The 15,770-nt window shown below is 40.2% G+C and overlaps 2 protein-coding genes across 16 annotated transcripts in view; both read left to right on the forward strand.

Annotated features, from left to right (window-relative positions):
* Positions 1-15,770, forward strand: part of psme4a (proteasome activator subunit 4a) — a 415,963-nt gene that overhangs the window by 234,254 nt on the left and 165,939 nt on the right. The gene's annotated exons all lie outside the window — the stretch shown is intronic.
* The window catches only part of LOC127610233 (neurexin-1a-like), a 230,181-nt gene that overhangs the window by 102,243 nt on the left and 112,168 nt on the right, over positions 1-15,770 (forward strand). For all 15 annotated transcript variants that reach the window (XM_052080106.1, XM_052080107.1, XM_052080117.1 and 12 more), the window contains 5 exons: positions 3,337-3,459; positions 4,720-5,101; positions 10,535-10,725; positions 11,189-11,362; positions 13,322-13,441. In XM_052080106.1, coding sequence (XP_051936066.1) covers positions 3,337-3,459; positions 4,720-5,101; positions 10,535-10,725; positions 11,189-11,362; positions 13,322-13,441 — 990 coding nt within the window. The remainder of the gene's footprint in view (positions 1-3,336; positions 3,460-4,719; positions 5,102-10,534; positions 10,726-11,188; positions 11,363-13,321; positions 13,442-15,770) is intronic.

Raw genomic sequence — 15,770 nt, forward strand, 5'->3', positions numbered from 1 at the left:
TGTCAGGCGTTGCGGTTCTGGTCAGCTTGGTAGTTGAGACAAATTCAGCTGCAACTCACTGTCAATTAAGGATTCCCTGGGGCGGCTAGGAGCTGTCGGAAGAAAACGCTGCCATTTTGACTTACGTAAACACTCAGAACGTATACCAAGCCAGAGCAAACCAAAACACAGAAGCTTAAATGATCTGGCTACAGATGGTCTCCTGCTTCCATGCTTCACCAACATTGCAGGGAGAGAGGTTATTATTTTGGCCACTATTGGTTCATACAATAAGCTCTTTATAGTACGCCAAAGTGCCCCTGACAACTGATCTTTGGTGCAATATTTGATATACTGGTATACAATATTGGTCAAATGCAGAAAAATATGAAAAAAGGAAAGAAAATCTCAACATCTGGTTAATAAGTTAAAATTCACAGGTTTGCGATAGCCTTAAGTACATAAACTTTATGCCTGTCATTTAAATGGGATAACGTGTCTGAACCTCTTGCTCAGTGTAATGCTGAATATATAAATCGGTCATTGTTTGTTCAAAACACATCCGATTTAAAAGGTATTTTTATATAACCCTCTATTTCTGAATTGTTTCAGTTACGTTTGAAGGAGGAATATACAGAACATAATGTTTATTGACCTGTTTATGCTGAATTTTAAGTCAATCAAATGCATGGAGATTTTGCAATTCAAAGACATAAATCTTACGACTTAGCCCTAAAAATGTCTGCATGTTTGTCATTATGGGGAAATTGTGCCTTTTGGAAACATTCAGTTTCCAGTGACATAATGACAGATGGCATTTTGTCTTATTGTAGTTGCAGGATAAGTATTCACTCTTCGGTCGCATAATTTCATATTTTGTGTGTTCTTCAATGTTGCCAATCCTAACATACCCACTCTGTCGTTGCAAAATATCGATTGATATGAATGTTTTTTTTTTATTCTTAACATATTTGTGGGACAGTACAACATGCTTATTAAATGCTAACATTAGCAAAAATGAAAAATAACCAAAAACTCCATGTCAGCAAGCTCATTTCTTTTGCTCTTTGTATTTACCGTACTAAAAAAAGGGTGGGAGCTAGACCAATATGCATTTCTAACAGCATAACATCTACTCAATAAAATCAATATGAAGTTCAATTGAAAATCTCAGATTTGGGGGAATGAAAGATGACTTTTCAAAGACCTCTTATGGTGTTATATAGTGTATTGACTCACATGTCTGATGAGTAAAAACAAATCAGATTTCATGGACCAAATGCCCAACCAGACTTTGGTGTAATTAACATCAGTGAGACTTGCTTTAATGAGCAATGTCTTTTTGAGTACTCATTCACTAAAAAGAATTCAATAGACTGATTGGCCCTGTTTGGCGACTTTTGCGTGATGGAACATTTTTACAATTCATCTTAACATTTATCAGACAAGTAGGTTGCCTGGTGTGAGCCACTAGGCTTTCCTCGCCACCCGCACAGACTTTGATGTCTGCTTTTGACAGCAATCCAGCGGTTGCTGATCAGTCAGCCTCTTTGGTCCACCTGAGCGAGTAGCGATGTAGGGGCGGGCGGCACCAGCGTCTGGCTTGTCATTTTGCCAGGCCGAGTTGATTGACTGGATAATCACATGTTCTCTTGGTGCCCTTGTACCATACTTCTCTGCTGTTCCCTTGGGCACGGAAGCCAACGAGGCGCAAGACATCGCTGTGGGTCCATCACTGCAGATAGATCACCATAAGTGAAGATTCCTTGTGGATGGATGCCGCACACACATTGGCCTTTAATGTCAGACGCACAACCACACAGAAAGGCAGTGTGGTGTCATGTAAATTGGCCTCTTTGCCTGCTTCCCTTTTTCTCCCCCTGGAGAGCAACAACAGCAGAAAGATGGAAGACAACGATCAAGTACACTTTCAAGTCCGACTCTATTCCATTATTTCATATCTTTGGCCGTTAATCCCTCTCCAGTTCCAATCCTGCCCGTGTGTTTAGTGCTTACAAAGCAGAACTGGGCCTCGAAGATTGAATGTGTCCCCGAACTTTGGCATCCTCACATTTGCTTATGCATTGCATCAGGGGTTTAAAACTTGCTGAAAAAGAGAGCGTAAATAGCCATAAAAGGAGTTGAAGAGAATGAACCTGGCACCTATCTAAAATAAGCCTCACAGTGGGCACAGCCTAGAGATTTAATTCTGTCACAATGGGATATTGTCATCCGCGTGTTTGGTTGTGTGGGCACAGCGGGAGAACACTGGAGCGGGATATGAATTCCAAGATCTTCGAAGAGGTTGCTTGCTTCTCTCGTCAGATCAATTCAGGGATTTCTGTGAATTGCAGAGAGGCTCCTAAAGGATTTTTAAAAAATGTTCCTGCCGTTTGCAGTGTTGCTCTAATTTATCAGATTTTAAAATAGATTATGCTTGAGGTGTTTGCCACCTTGAATCTATGTAACTTCTCATGTGCAGCCTGCCTGATAGCGGTCACACACTTCATGCAATATTAGAATGCCAGTTTTCAGGATTCGCTGAAGGCATGAATCAGAGGACTGTCGTATTATTTTAATTCATGTCAGTTTCACTCATTATTAAAACACATCATGGTCACACAATTTTCTTGTTCAATTAGCATGTAACCAACATCAGATAACCAATGCTGTGTTTTGCCCCCCAAAATGTGTTCTCTCGTGTATTAGTGGGAGAATGTATTGAAAATAGAACCATGCTCTGTGTTTTCTTGTTTTTGATTCAGTTGATTTGACAGCAACATTGGTTTTGCTGTACATGAGCCATTCTACAACCGTGTACAATGGTTATGTTTCACATCACTGTTCTTACCGCTTTTATAAATCGTTTACTGGAAAGAATTGAGGAGACACAAAAAATGCAATAAGAAGCCCAGTTAGTGAGGTGCGATATCAGTCATTTGCTGCCATCTGCTGGTGGGATTTAATTTGCTTTGATACTGTCTCGCAAGCTACAATTGTCCCTATTTTTTAGTTAAAAACACAAACAAGGCCGATTTCCAGCGCGGTAGTGATTTAAATATGGCTCCTTGATTACATCCTCTCTCCTTTTCGAAAATCGGAGTTCCTTAAGCGTTCTGATGTATTTCTTTGTCTCTTAATGCACAGCAAACTGCAAGTCAGAATCATGTGTTTTTATGGACTATGTCAACCTTCACGTTTAATGCTTTTGCTGGAAAAAATGAACTCATCCACTCTGTCCCCCTTTTATTTTTTCTTTCATTTTACCTTCTTTACTATTTTCTCCAGGGATTTCTGTAGTGTATGCCTTCCTTGCAGATGTCTATGCTTGTTAACCATTTTCGGACTGTCCTGCAGGCAAAGGTCCAGAAACTATTTTTGCGGGTCAGAATCTGAACGATAATGAGTGGCACACAGTGCGTGTCTTCAGGAGGGGAAAGAATTTGACACTGACCGTAGATGATCTGACACCAGTGGAAGGTACTTATTAACCAGCATTCCGGTGGGGGCCGGGGGGGGGGGGGGGGGTATGGTTTTCGTCCATCCTTGTTTTTTAAACATACAGTTAAACCCCAATTTATTCAGACCGTAGCCACGTTTTGAGTTAAAGTTGATATGTATTTGATCAATGAATATATTTTAGCTTGAAATGGAAGTTTGTTTTTCCCATTTGAAAATCATAAAATGTTCATACCCTTTCCCGATACAGACATCTAATATTATAAATATAAATCATTAGAATACTAATATACTAATAGATTATGCTAAAATAATTGAGCTTTGGGTCATTTTTTCTTTTCTTTTTTTATTGTCCTTATTTAAATTTTTATCTTAACAAATAGATGGCATTGAAACAAGGTCAAAAAGAAACAATTTCGTCCCTGTAAGGCCTGGTCATTTTTCATTTTTGTACATGTAACAATGACATTTACCGTAGCTGTTCTTCTTTTTCATTCTGTCCATTGGAAGTACAAATAATGATCACAACAATAACAATAACATTATTATTATTAATATTATTATTATTATGTTGGATTGATTTTGGTGTTGATTCGGTTTCTGTACATTTCTATTGAATGATTTCAATTTCTATGGTTTCAAATTTGTTTCATGAACTAGTTATTGTATCATTTTGACTCCTCTAAATAGCACTGCTGGTTCAAATTAAGGGGTTGAAGAAAAAGCAAGTCAGTGGACTTTCAGCCTTGTGTTGAACAGAGTCCCAGAGAGAGAACAAAATACAACTGGTTCATGAAGCAAATTTAAAGCTCCACTTTCCCATTACTACATATTTATCTATTTAGTATTTTTACTAAAACCACTATCTAGGGCCATTTTTGCTCATATTTGGTCAAATGAGCATTTATTTAAATGAAAGGTACTGGTAGCAGTTCTGTCTCACAGTGACATTTTGCATGGCTGTTCTTGGGGTCCTCCAACTTCCTTCCACATTCCACAAATACATGCTTGATGGGTTAATTTTAGACTCTTCATTCTCTATAGGGTGTAAATTGTTTTGTTTTTTTTGGTTTGTTTGTTTGTTTTTGGGATGTCCCCTGCCATTAATAGGGGACCAGTGTTGTGTGTACCCCTGTTGCAAAGTCGTTTGCTTGTAAATGTACAACCTTCTAGCCCACTTCTTGTGTTTTAGACATTTTAAGGAAGTTGTGTTGTCATTGCAATAATTGTCCCAATCTCCGCCAAAACACAACCTCTATTTTCTCCATCTGTGCGATCAAGGTCAAATGGCCGGTGACCACACCCAACTGGAGTTCCACAACATTGAGACAGGCATCGTGACGGAGAAGCGCTTCATGTCCATGGTGCCGTCCAATTTCATTGGTCACCTTCAAAGCCTGTCTTTCAATGGCATGGCCTACATAGACTTGTGTAAAAATGGCGACATCGACTACTGCGAGCTCAATGCCATGATCGGCTTCAAGAACATCATCGCTGATCCTGTCACCTTCAAGTCGCGCTCCAGCTTCGTGACCCTCACTGCTCTGCAGGCTTACTATTCCATGCACCTTTTCTTTCAGTTTAAGACCACCTCTTCCGATGGCCTCATTCTCTATAACAGTGGGGATGGGAATGACTTCATCGTGGTGGAGCTGGTCAAAGGGTATGTTCACACACTACAAAGTTCCAGTGCAGTCTGCACTTTCTGATGTTCTCAGAGATGTATTAATTTGACAATGATTGGATTTGGAGTTTATTATGGTCTAGAACTGCTCTTCACCACGATGAGCACTTTTTCCAACACTGTATTCCAATTAGCCAATTAAGTAATATGAGTCAAACGATTAGGCACAGCTCTCAGAGTGTTGCAGTGTATTCTCAATAGGGAATTTGAAATAAACCGAAATAATGTTGTTGCACAGCTGTGCACACCCTTTTATAATTTGGAATGTGGCCGTGGTCAGAATTGGATCAGGTTGACCACATTTTCCAGTGTTTTTTCCGAGTGTTCTTTGCAAAACATAGCTGGGCTCAAATGTCTTTCTTTTTAAGATAAGGTGTCCACCTTTCCACTATAACAAATCACACAGACATATAAAGAAGATAAGAAATTGTTAGATTTTATATATATATATATAATCTAACAATATATATATATATCCCTACCGTAACGATCACAGAAACCAATGAGCTGATATACGCTTCAGCATCAGTGATCCTGGAGACTCTGGGCTATAAGAGCAACCATGGAAGCCATGAGATACGTTACCCACCATGGAAAAGACGGTTGGAGGCTAAGATCAAGGCGGCCCGGAAAGATGTGAGTCAATTGACGGAGGCCCAGAGAGGTGTGATGAAAAGGCCGATACCCGAGAGGTACATCCAGATGACCATACCTGAAGCACTCGAAACTGCCAAACAAAGGCTCCAAGCCTTGTCCAGTCGCCTAAAGCGGTACACGAAAGAGAATGAGGCCAGACAAATAAACAGGCTGTTCGCAACACAACCTGCGAAAGTGTACGCTCAGTGGCAGGGTCCTAACAACAGAGCTGACCCACCAAGACTGGAAACTGAAAGGTACTGGAAAGGCATATGGGAGAAGGAGGTTGCACATAACCGCAGTGCACAATGGCTGGTGACCCTGAGAGAGGAGCACAGCAACCTCCCTGAACAGAACCCAGTTACCATAACAGTGGCAGAAATACAGGAAAGAGTCCCAGATATGAAGAACTGGACAGCACCAGGCCCGGACATGGTCCACACCTACTGGCTAAAGAAACTCACAGCACTCCATGAGCGCCTAGCAGTACAAATGAACCAGCTGCTGAGGGATGGGACTCACCCAGAATGGCTAACCGAAGGGCGAAGAATCCTGATCATGAAGGATCCCTCGAAGGGTGCAGTTCCATCCAACTATCGACTACCAACTATATATAACCTGTCTCTCCACAACATGGAAGCTCATGTCAAGCATCATTGCAGCTAAGATAAGTGGACACATGGATCAATACATGAGCGAAGCACAGAAGGGCATTGGTAGAGATACTAGAGGAGCCAAACATCAACTCCTGGTTGACAGAACAGTTGCACACGACTGCAGGTCCCGACGTACCAACCCGTGCACAGCTTGGATTGATTACAAGAAAGCCTATGACTCGATGCCACATACATGGATCACTGAATGCTTGAAGTTGTATAAGGTAAACAGGACCCTAAGAGCCTTCGTTGCGAACTCGATGAGGATGTGGAAAACCACACTTGAAGCCAATGGCAAGCCACTTACCCAAGTGTCCATCAAATGTGGCATATACCAAGGTGATGCACTCTCCCCACTGCTGTTCTGCATAGGACTGAACCCCCTAAGCCAAGTAATCACCAAGACAGGCTATGGATACCGCCTCAGAAATGGAGCTACGATCAGTCACCTCCTCTACATGGATGACATAAAGCTGTATGCTAAGAGCGAAAGCTGTATGCTAAGAGCGAAAGGGACATAGATTCCCTGATCCACACAACCAGGATCTACAGCAGCGACATCGGGATGTCATTCGGGCTTGAGAAATGTAGTCGGATGGTGACTCAGAGAGGAAAGGTAGTCCGTACTGAAGGGGTCTCGCTCCTAGAAGGAACAATAGCAGACATTGAGGACAGCTACAAGTACCTTGGTATACCACAAGCCAATGGCAACCTCGAACTGGCAACGAGGAAAGCGGCTACGGCCAAATACCTCCAGCGAGTGAGGCAAATCCTAAGAAGCCAGCTCAATGCCAAGAATAAGACCCGGGCAATAAACAGCTATGCCCTGCCAGTGATCAGATACCCTGCAGGAATAATAAGGTGGCCAAAGGAAGAGATTCAGACCACGGACGTTAAGACCCGAAAGCTCCTAACCATGCATGGAGGGTTCCATCCCAAATCCAGCACCCTGAGACTGTACGCAAGCCGAAAGGAAGAGGGCCGGGGACTAGTGAGTGTGAGAGCCACTGTCCAGGATGAAACATCCAAGCTCCATGAATACATCAAGGAGAAGGCTCCAACGGATGACCTACTCAGAGAATGTCTAAGACAATGGGGAACAGCAGATGAGGCGCTGGAAGAGGGACTATCATGGGAGGACAAGCCCCTACACGGGATGTACCACCGGACCATAACTGAAGTGGCTGATCTCAAGAAGTCCTATCAGTGGCTAGAGTGGGCTGGCCTGAAGGACAGCACAGAGGCACTCATCCTTGCTGCTCAGGAACAGGCCTTGAGCACCAGAGCCATCGAGGCCCAGATATACCACACCAGACAAGACCCAAGGTGTAGGTTGTGCAAAGAGGCACCTGAGACGATCCAACACATAACTGCAGGGTGTAAGATGCTGGCAGGGAAAGCCAACATGGAACGCCATAACCAGGTGGCTGGCATAGTCTACCGAAACATCTGTGCAGAGTATGGACTGGAAACCCCAAGGTCAAAATGGGAAACACCTCCGAAGGTGGTGGAGAATGACAGAGCGAAGATCCTGTGGGACTTCCAGATCCAGACTGACAAGATGGTAATGGCGAACCAACCAGATATCGTGATCATAGATAAAGGGCAGAGGAAAGCCGTTGTAGTGGATGTAGCGGTCCCAAGTGATGGAAACATCAGGAAGAAGGAACATGAGAAACTCGAGAAATACCAAGGGCTCAGAGAGGAGCTGGAGAGAGCCTGGAAGGTAAAGGTGACAGTCGTGCCTGTGGTGGTCGGAGCACTCGGGGCAGTGACCCCCAAACTAGATGAGTGGTTGCAACAGATCCCTGGAACAACATCGGACATCTCAGTCCAGAAATGTGCAGTGCTGGGAACAGCAAGGATACTGCGCAGAACCCTCAAGCTTCCTGGCCTCTGGTAGAGGACCCGAGCTGAATGAGGGACGGACACCACCCGAGGGGTGAGATGAGGATTTTTTTTTTAGAGCTGTCAAACGATTAAAATATTTAATCTAATTAAAAATGCAACTGTCATAATTAACTCAAATGAACTAAAAAATTAATCGTGATTACTCACACAATTTTATCGTTTCTGAATTTCCTTTTACATTTTTTGTCCTATTTTGTCCCCATTTTAATGCTCTCATCAACATGGAATCATGAATCAGTTTTCTATGTGCCAAATGCAAATATTTACTGAAATAACAATTTCGATTTTAATCTCTCACACAATATTACTGTCCATCAATAACGGTGAAAAAAATATTTTGTCACACAACAGCTGCTTTAACAGCTTTTTTAATGAAATTAAAACAGAGCAATGTAACATTATAAAGTGCACATCTAAGGTACACTAGTACTCAGCCTATAGTGGATTTAAACCATGGTTGTATACTTCATTTTTCTCAAGTTTGCTTTCAACACAGCAGTCTGTTTCTGTATGTTTGTTGAAGAATAACGAGACACCGGACACCAGTGTTCATTATGTGCCGCTGTATTTGAAACTGCCGGCGTACAAACAAGCACAACACTTCCCCCGTGCTGCAGGAGCAAACCATTCTGAAAGGGGGGGTGGATTCACTCCCCCTAACACAGTCAGGCTATGTTGATTGTGTTGGTCCTTCTTGCGCGGAAGTCTCTCTACGGTTTTGTGTAGACCTCATTTCGAATGACTACACTTGGTTCGATGACAACACTGGAGACGTTTTACTTTCGCTAGGTCGCTACCACCGTAGCGCACTGTCGCTGTCAGACAAACACAGAGAAGCTCCACCCGCTCTATTTATATGGACACAGACCACTGTAACCTTCCACACAAAATAGTTCCAAACAAGTAACAATCGCGTCAGTGGCATACATCGTATACCTGTATGATACAGAGAGAGAGAGAAGAACAGATAACTTTGGTCTTGTCAGTGGAGAAATATGGCAACTATTTAAAAGTAAACTTTCCATTCATAAACTAAAAGTATCCCTTTTCGGTGTCTCGCGCTGCTGTGGCTGGAAAAACAGACATGGGCGTGGACTTCTGCAGCGCGCTTGTTGTTTTGTTTCTGGTGTATTTATAGAGCAACGTAACATCCGCTTGTGACGTGTGCCGCGTTAATCTCGCGAGAAAAATTTTAATCCCGTTAAAATTCATTTAAATTAATGCCAATAAAAACGCGCTAAACTGACAGCTCTAATATATATATATAATATATATATATATATATATATATATATTCCTATATTCTATATTTCTACAGACATCTTCAAAGGTTATTTCACTTTTGAAGATGTCGAACATATCTTCTCACTTGATGGTAACGGTCTTCATTGGTTTCCATGATATGTTAATACAATACAGATTATACTGTATGAACAGTGACACGTGAACTTTTTATATCCACTGCATGGCAACCATATTTTGATTATTTTTTCCCCCCGTGCAATTTTGACAACTCGTGTCCTTTCCCTTCTAGTCAGTGTGCCTGCAGCCGAAGAGACCTGCAAATGACAACTAAATGTTTACTACTCTGCTGCTTGTACAAAAACGAATAACAGCTATTTTCTTGAAACTATTCATACCTCGTAACAGTTTCTCAAGTGAATGAAATTCTTGACAGTTTTTATCTCCTAAAAGACTTGAAATTTCGTTATCACCTTTGTGCCAGAATTGTTACCTTGAGTTTTGGCAATTAGTCTTCTTTTTAATCCTCACAAAGGCACACAAGGACCCAACATAAAAAAGGAATCAACAACAGAAGAGTGTATTTCTCAAAGCTCAAATGATGCTATAGAATGGCCTCCTTTCATGTAAGGCTTGAAGTTATACATTCTATTCTACTAGTGGCAACATGAAACAGTCATAGATTTTAATTAAAATGAAAACACAGACCGCCTTCAAAATGCATAATTAAAGACTGGTTTGTTCATTGGAGCCACATAGCCTTTGGTAATTCTGCAGACTGACAATAATTTAACTATTTTATTTGTATCTGCACTGCTTCATGCTAAAAAGAGAAGAAGGAAAAATGTAAACATGCACACATTTGCTCCATGTTTTACAACTTAATAGCAAATGATGAAACTGTATTGTGCTGTTTTCTTCTCAAAAGTCATTTCCTGTGAATGTTTCTTCCATTGTCTGATTATAGATACCTGCACTATGTGTCAGACCTGGGAAATGGAGCCCATTTGATTAAAGGCAACTCCAACAGGCCTCTCAATGACAACAACTGGCACAGCGTCATCATCTCCAGAGATGCCAACAACCTCCACACGGTCAAGATCGATACCAAGATTACCACCCAGACCACCACAGGCGCCAAAAACTTGGACTTAAAGGGTACACAATCTACTCTACATTGTCTTAAGATCGTCATCATCACATGTGCAGTTATCTCCTCATGGAACAGATGTAAACGAAGATGAGTTTCATTATTTACATTGAAACATGCAAGAATGAAATCTAAACACATTGAACAATAATCAGAATTTTGGAAAGGTATGCCTTCTTTATTTATAAAAATGTGTACCGGTAGGTCTCATGAAGGTGTACAATGAGCTCGGGCTGATTGACATTTTCAAATTGTGCACTCATTGGAGTAGTGTTTCGCATACTATTCTATTTTCTACTAAAGTTCACACATACATTTACCCATCTGAAAAATCCAAATAAGTCTTAAAAATTCACTCATCTCACAATGGCAAAACTCCTTTTTATTCTGTTCCCTCAGGTTACTTTATAGGGTATTGCCATTTTTTTCCACTAGGGGACAGTATTGTATTTTTCTTCTAATATCATTCAGGTAACCTTTACGTTGGTGGAGTTGCTAAGGAGATGTACAAAGAACTGCCCAAACTGGTGCACGCCAAGGAGGGCTTTCAAGGTTGTTTGGCATCAGTGGATCTGAATGGCCGCCTCCCTGACCTGATGTCAGATGCATTGGAATGTGTGGGAAAAATTGAAAGGGGATGTGAAGGTGAGGTTTGAGTCTCATTGTTTTTTTTTTGTGTTTTTTTTCCTGAGCTTCCTAATTTTATAATTGTCATGCCAGCATATCTATAGGAATGAATAAAACTCAGATTGTTCTTCTTCTCATTATTATTATTATGTTAGCTGCAATGGTTAATTGATTCATCACATCTTATCCAAGTAAAAGCCATATTATTATAAAATGATCTAAGATGTACATTTACTAAAAAAGATGTAACTTAAATAAATTAGCTCTGGACCGGCACAGAGGTCGGCTGGTTTGCACGCCACCTCACAGGTGGGTTCGATTTCAGGCCCTGCCCTTCCTGTGTGGACTTTGCTTGGAATTTGGGGTGTTTATTAACATTCTTGACTATTGACAGTATAGGCTCACAATTTCTGCGAAAATAGTAACTCTGGTCATTTCCCATGGTTAGACACGGTGCACTTTCTCTCTCTGAATTGAAACAAAATAAGGTCAAAACACACCCTCTCTTTAAAACGCAAACTTAGAAATGGCTATCAAATTACAATCATGATATGATGTATCATTCATCATTCATTTTGCAGTATTGCATTTTTTTTCAAATACCCATCCCTTGTCTTGATGTGCATCGTACAATATTTCCATATTATCTATTTTCTGGTATTTTATTGTATCTGTGACATAATATAAATTCTTCTAGAGCTTCTGATAGTTATCAATTAGGTACTCTACACACTGAATCGTATATGCTGAGACACCCACACTGCCAACACCTAACATGAATGTCACATAACACAAATGAACTACTCAACGTAATCGTTCTGATCAAATGTATGAAGCAATGCCACTTCGCCTTGCACAATTGACAGTTTCATTTGGTCCTAATCTGATTATTCCCTCAACCCGTTTTTTCTTTTGGGGCACGGTGCACACTTATTGGATCTAAGAATTTGCCAGAAGCAATCATTGTGAATAATGTATGAAACCTTTGTCGCATGCATGATTTGCATGAGTACCGCAGCCAAAGATAATACAGTATTGGATTTACTTTTCAGCATCCTAGTTTAATTTCACAATTCATTCACATGCCTCAATTGAGTTTTCAAATTGTGATATTTTAATAGGTTCAACATTATATACACAATCAAATTCAGCACTTTGTGTGGTTCTGTCATACTTTGTGGGTTTTTTTTGTTTTTTTTGCCGTATTGGTTCAATGGTTCCTCTCAAAGAGCACTGTTTATGTTTGATTGGGTACCACAAGTGTAGGTAATCCGTATTTTCCTCATGACACCACGGATGTCATTTGAACGTGTTTAGTGCTCTTCCAACCTTCCTTTGGCCAATTCAAACAGCCACTTCAATCATCTTTACACACACCCTCTTTCCGCCTTACGTCGTCTGTGCAAGTTATTCCACCTGCCAACCTTCTGTTTTGCTAACAACTGCTACTTTGCCTCTTCCTCCTACTGGTTTTCTGTCAAACGTTGCATTGATGAAAGCTGATTTGCAAGGTAGATGCAGAAGATATGTCTGGCGTGTGACAATCATTCCCTTTTTTTAAAATTATTTTTATTATGATTTATTTTATTTTATTTTTTTTGCACCAACAATGCCTGCCCGCCCCCACTTCTCCAAAAACTCGCAGATTCCACATCTCCCATTTCAGCACACAAATTCTGGTTGACATTTTGATCCTGCCGCACACATACCAAATACAGTATATGTAAATTGTAAATACACTTGGTATGTAAAATTTAAAAGTATGATCTTTGTCTCTGTTGAATATACTTAAAAATTGTTGTCCTGTTATGCAGTGGACTGTTTTGACTGTTTGGCACACTAAATTTGTTTTTTGGATTTGTCACTTTCGCAGAAAGCTGTTTAATGTCATTTTAGTGACATTTTCACTATAGAGTGAAATGAGATATAGGTACTGTGAGTCGACTCACTGTGTGTTTTAATTCTGTTCGTGCTCAGGCCCCAGCACCACATGCCAGGAAGACTCCTGTGCCAACCAGGGAGTGTGTCTTCAACAATGGGAGGGCTTCAGCTGTGACTGCAGCATGACAACGTTTGGTGGACATCTGTGTAATGATGGTAGGAGTCGAGAAATACTTCAAGCCTGTTTGTGTTTTTTTTTTTCTGCACACATACAGGGTAAAAAAAAGGATGCAATTGCGTTCCTGGGTAGAGTTTTAATTGTCCTTTCTGTGAGAGAGAGAGAGAAAGAGAGAGAGAGAGAGAGAGAGAGAGAGAGAGAGAGAGAGAGAGAGAGAGAGATAGAGAGAGAGAGAGAGAGAAAAAGTTCATTTATGGCAATGAAAGTCGACTGGCTCTCAGGACATGTAAGAATATATTACATTTTGACTAAAAGATTCTGCCTACTGAGCCTTGTAACTGTAGCCATACACATTGTTCCTGCAGACCTAATAAAACAATAGTCCAGGTCAATGTCTTGGCCCTTTTGAGGCAATATGCAGGACATAGAAATTCTTTCCTACAAGTATGACGAGCTTCAGTCGGTGGGATAAAGCTGCGAGTCAGCTTCTCTTTGCCCAGAAAATCTGAGTGTGAGAAATGGAGCTAAAGTTTTATTTTATCACATTTGGGGTGACATAAAAAATGAGAAAGTGTTTCAGCATTTTTTTTTTAAAGAGCAGGCAATTTAGAACACAGTGGATGGATTCAGGAAATCACGTGGGGCTAAATGTAGCTTTACTATCTTGCCTACTACCACGATATTAGTGATTAACATTATATGGAATTGCTGTTGTGTAAGCCTACTCAAGCTGTGCGATTAATTACGCTATAGGCAAAACTCCAAGATGGCAGCATGTATTTACATCACCTATTCACATTTACAGCTGCTGAGTGATGTAAAGCATGATATACCGCTGCCGTTTGTGGATATTTGTCAACTACTTGCCGTGCCTATTAGCCTGAGAACAGGTTCCCTTAAATATTGTTTGTTTGTGGTTTGAGGTTTGCAGTTGAGTCATCAACATTGAACCACAAACACAAATAAAAATAGAAAAAAACAATCAGGTGATCCACCAAAAAGACAGTATGGTCAGGAACTGGTTTGACACTTAATATTTTCTGTTGTTGATCTTTTCCTTTGTCCTACGCTTTTAAAAATCCCAGTTTGAAAGAAGAATCAGTGTTTGAATATGTGGATGTGTGTATTTGCGTGTGTCCATGTGCGTGCATGAATACATCATTGGCATGTGGATGGGTTAAATGTCCAGTCTAGACCCCCTCAGGGAGTTTGCCTGCAGGGGTCAAGAGTCTGAAGGTAATGTTTCAAGACAAGCAGAATGCTGTTTGCTATTGAGGTTAAGTGGGTCGAGAAAAGGCGACTAAGTACAGTACGCCTGAGCTTCACGCAACTTTTCCCTTGCTTGGTTGCTCATTCACCCTTTCATGTATTCAATGCTATTACTGGTATGTCAATATTGGAGCAACAATGGAAGTTGTGCACTCGTATTGCTATTCTATCCGCCCAAGGGGCAAAGACAGGGCTTACCCCATGAGTTTCTATTGTGGCTGACCCAGTATATACTCAGTCACAAGTAAATGTAAATGTTTTTTTTTTTTTTGTTCTCTGTATTGCTGTACGTTCGTACAGAAGAAGGAAGGTCAATCTTGTGAGTTGTAGTTTACTTTATTATGCAGTGACCTAATATTTTCGTGTTACATTTGACAAACACTCCATCAATTAAAACACAACTAATTCTAAAACGAATCAAAACAAATTAAAACAAAGTATATTTAAAAAAATTAAAATGAATAAAAGCTAACAAACTTGTTCTAAACATGATTTTAAACACAGTGAAATAATAATAATAATAATAATAATAATAATAATAATAATAATAACACAAGAAAAATAAAAAGACAAAATAAAAACTAACCTTCATGAAAAATCCCAAAGTATTATAACTGTGCTTCACACATGCCTGGAGAAAGCTATGGAAATGTACAGGTGTATAATATATAGTCAAATATTACATAAAACGTATTAGATAAGCATGACAGGATTGCAATAAATAAATAACACAGATTTAGTTTTGGTGAGAATATGGATATAAATGCACGAACTGTAATTTTGTCTCACCATTTTGCATAATTATGACATCAGTGGAGCCACATAATGATCAGAACAGAAGGATCTAATAATGATCTGAATGATACAAAATTCCAGCAATGACACTTCAGGAAGACATTTACCTAGCATCAAAGATGGTTGTGTCATGACCCATTGATTGACTTAATACGTAATAATATCAAGACTTTAGAGCACCCACGAAATAGTATTGTAATTACTATTGAGTAATCCTGATTTAGAAAGTCAATATGTTGTTGATGTTAAGGGCAAAGTAGGGAACCTGCGTTTCATTGAAGACATACAGTACATAAAGGCAAG

This window comes from Hippocampus zosterae, chromosome 11 (genome assembly GCF_025434085.1).
Source record: "Hippocampus zosterae strain Florida chromosome 11, ASM2543408v3, whole genome shotgun sequence".
NCBI classification, from domain to species: domain Eukaryota; kingdom Metazoa; phylum Chordata; class Actinopteri; order Syngnathiformes; family Syngnathidae; genus Hippocampus; species Hippocampus zosterae.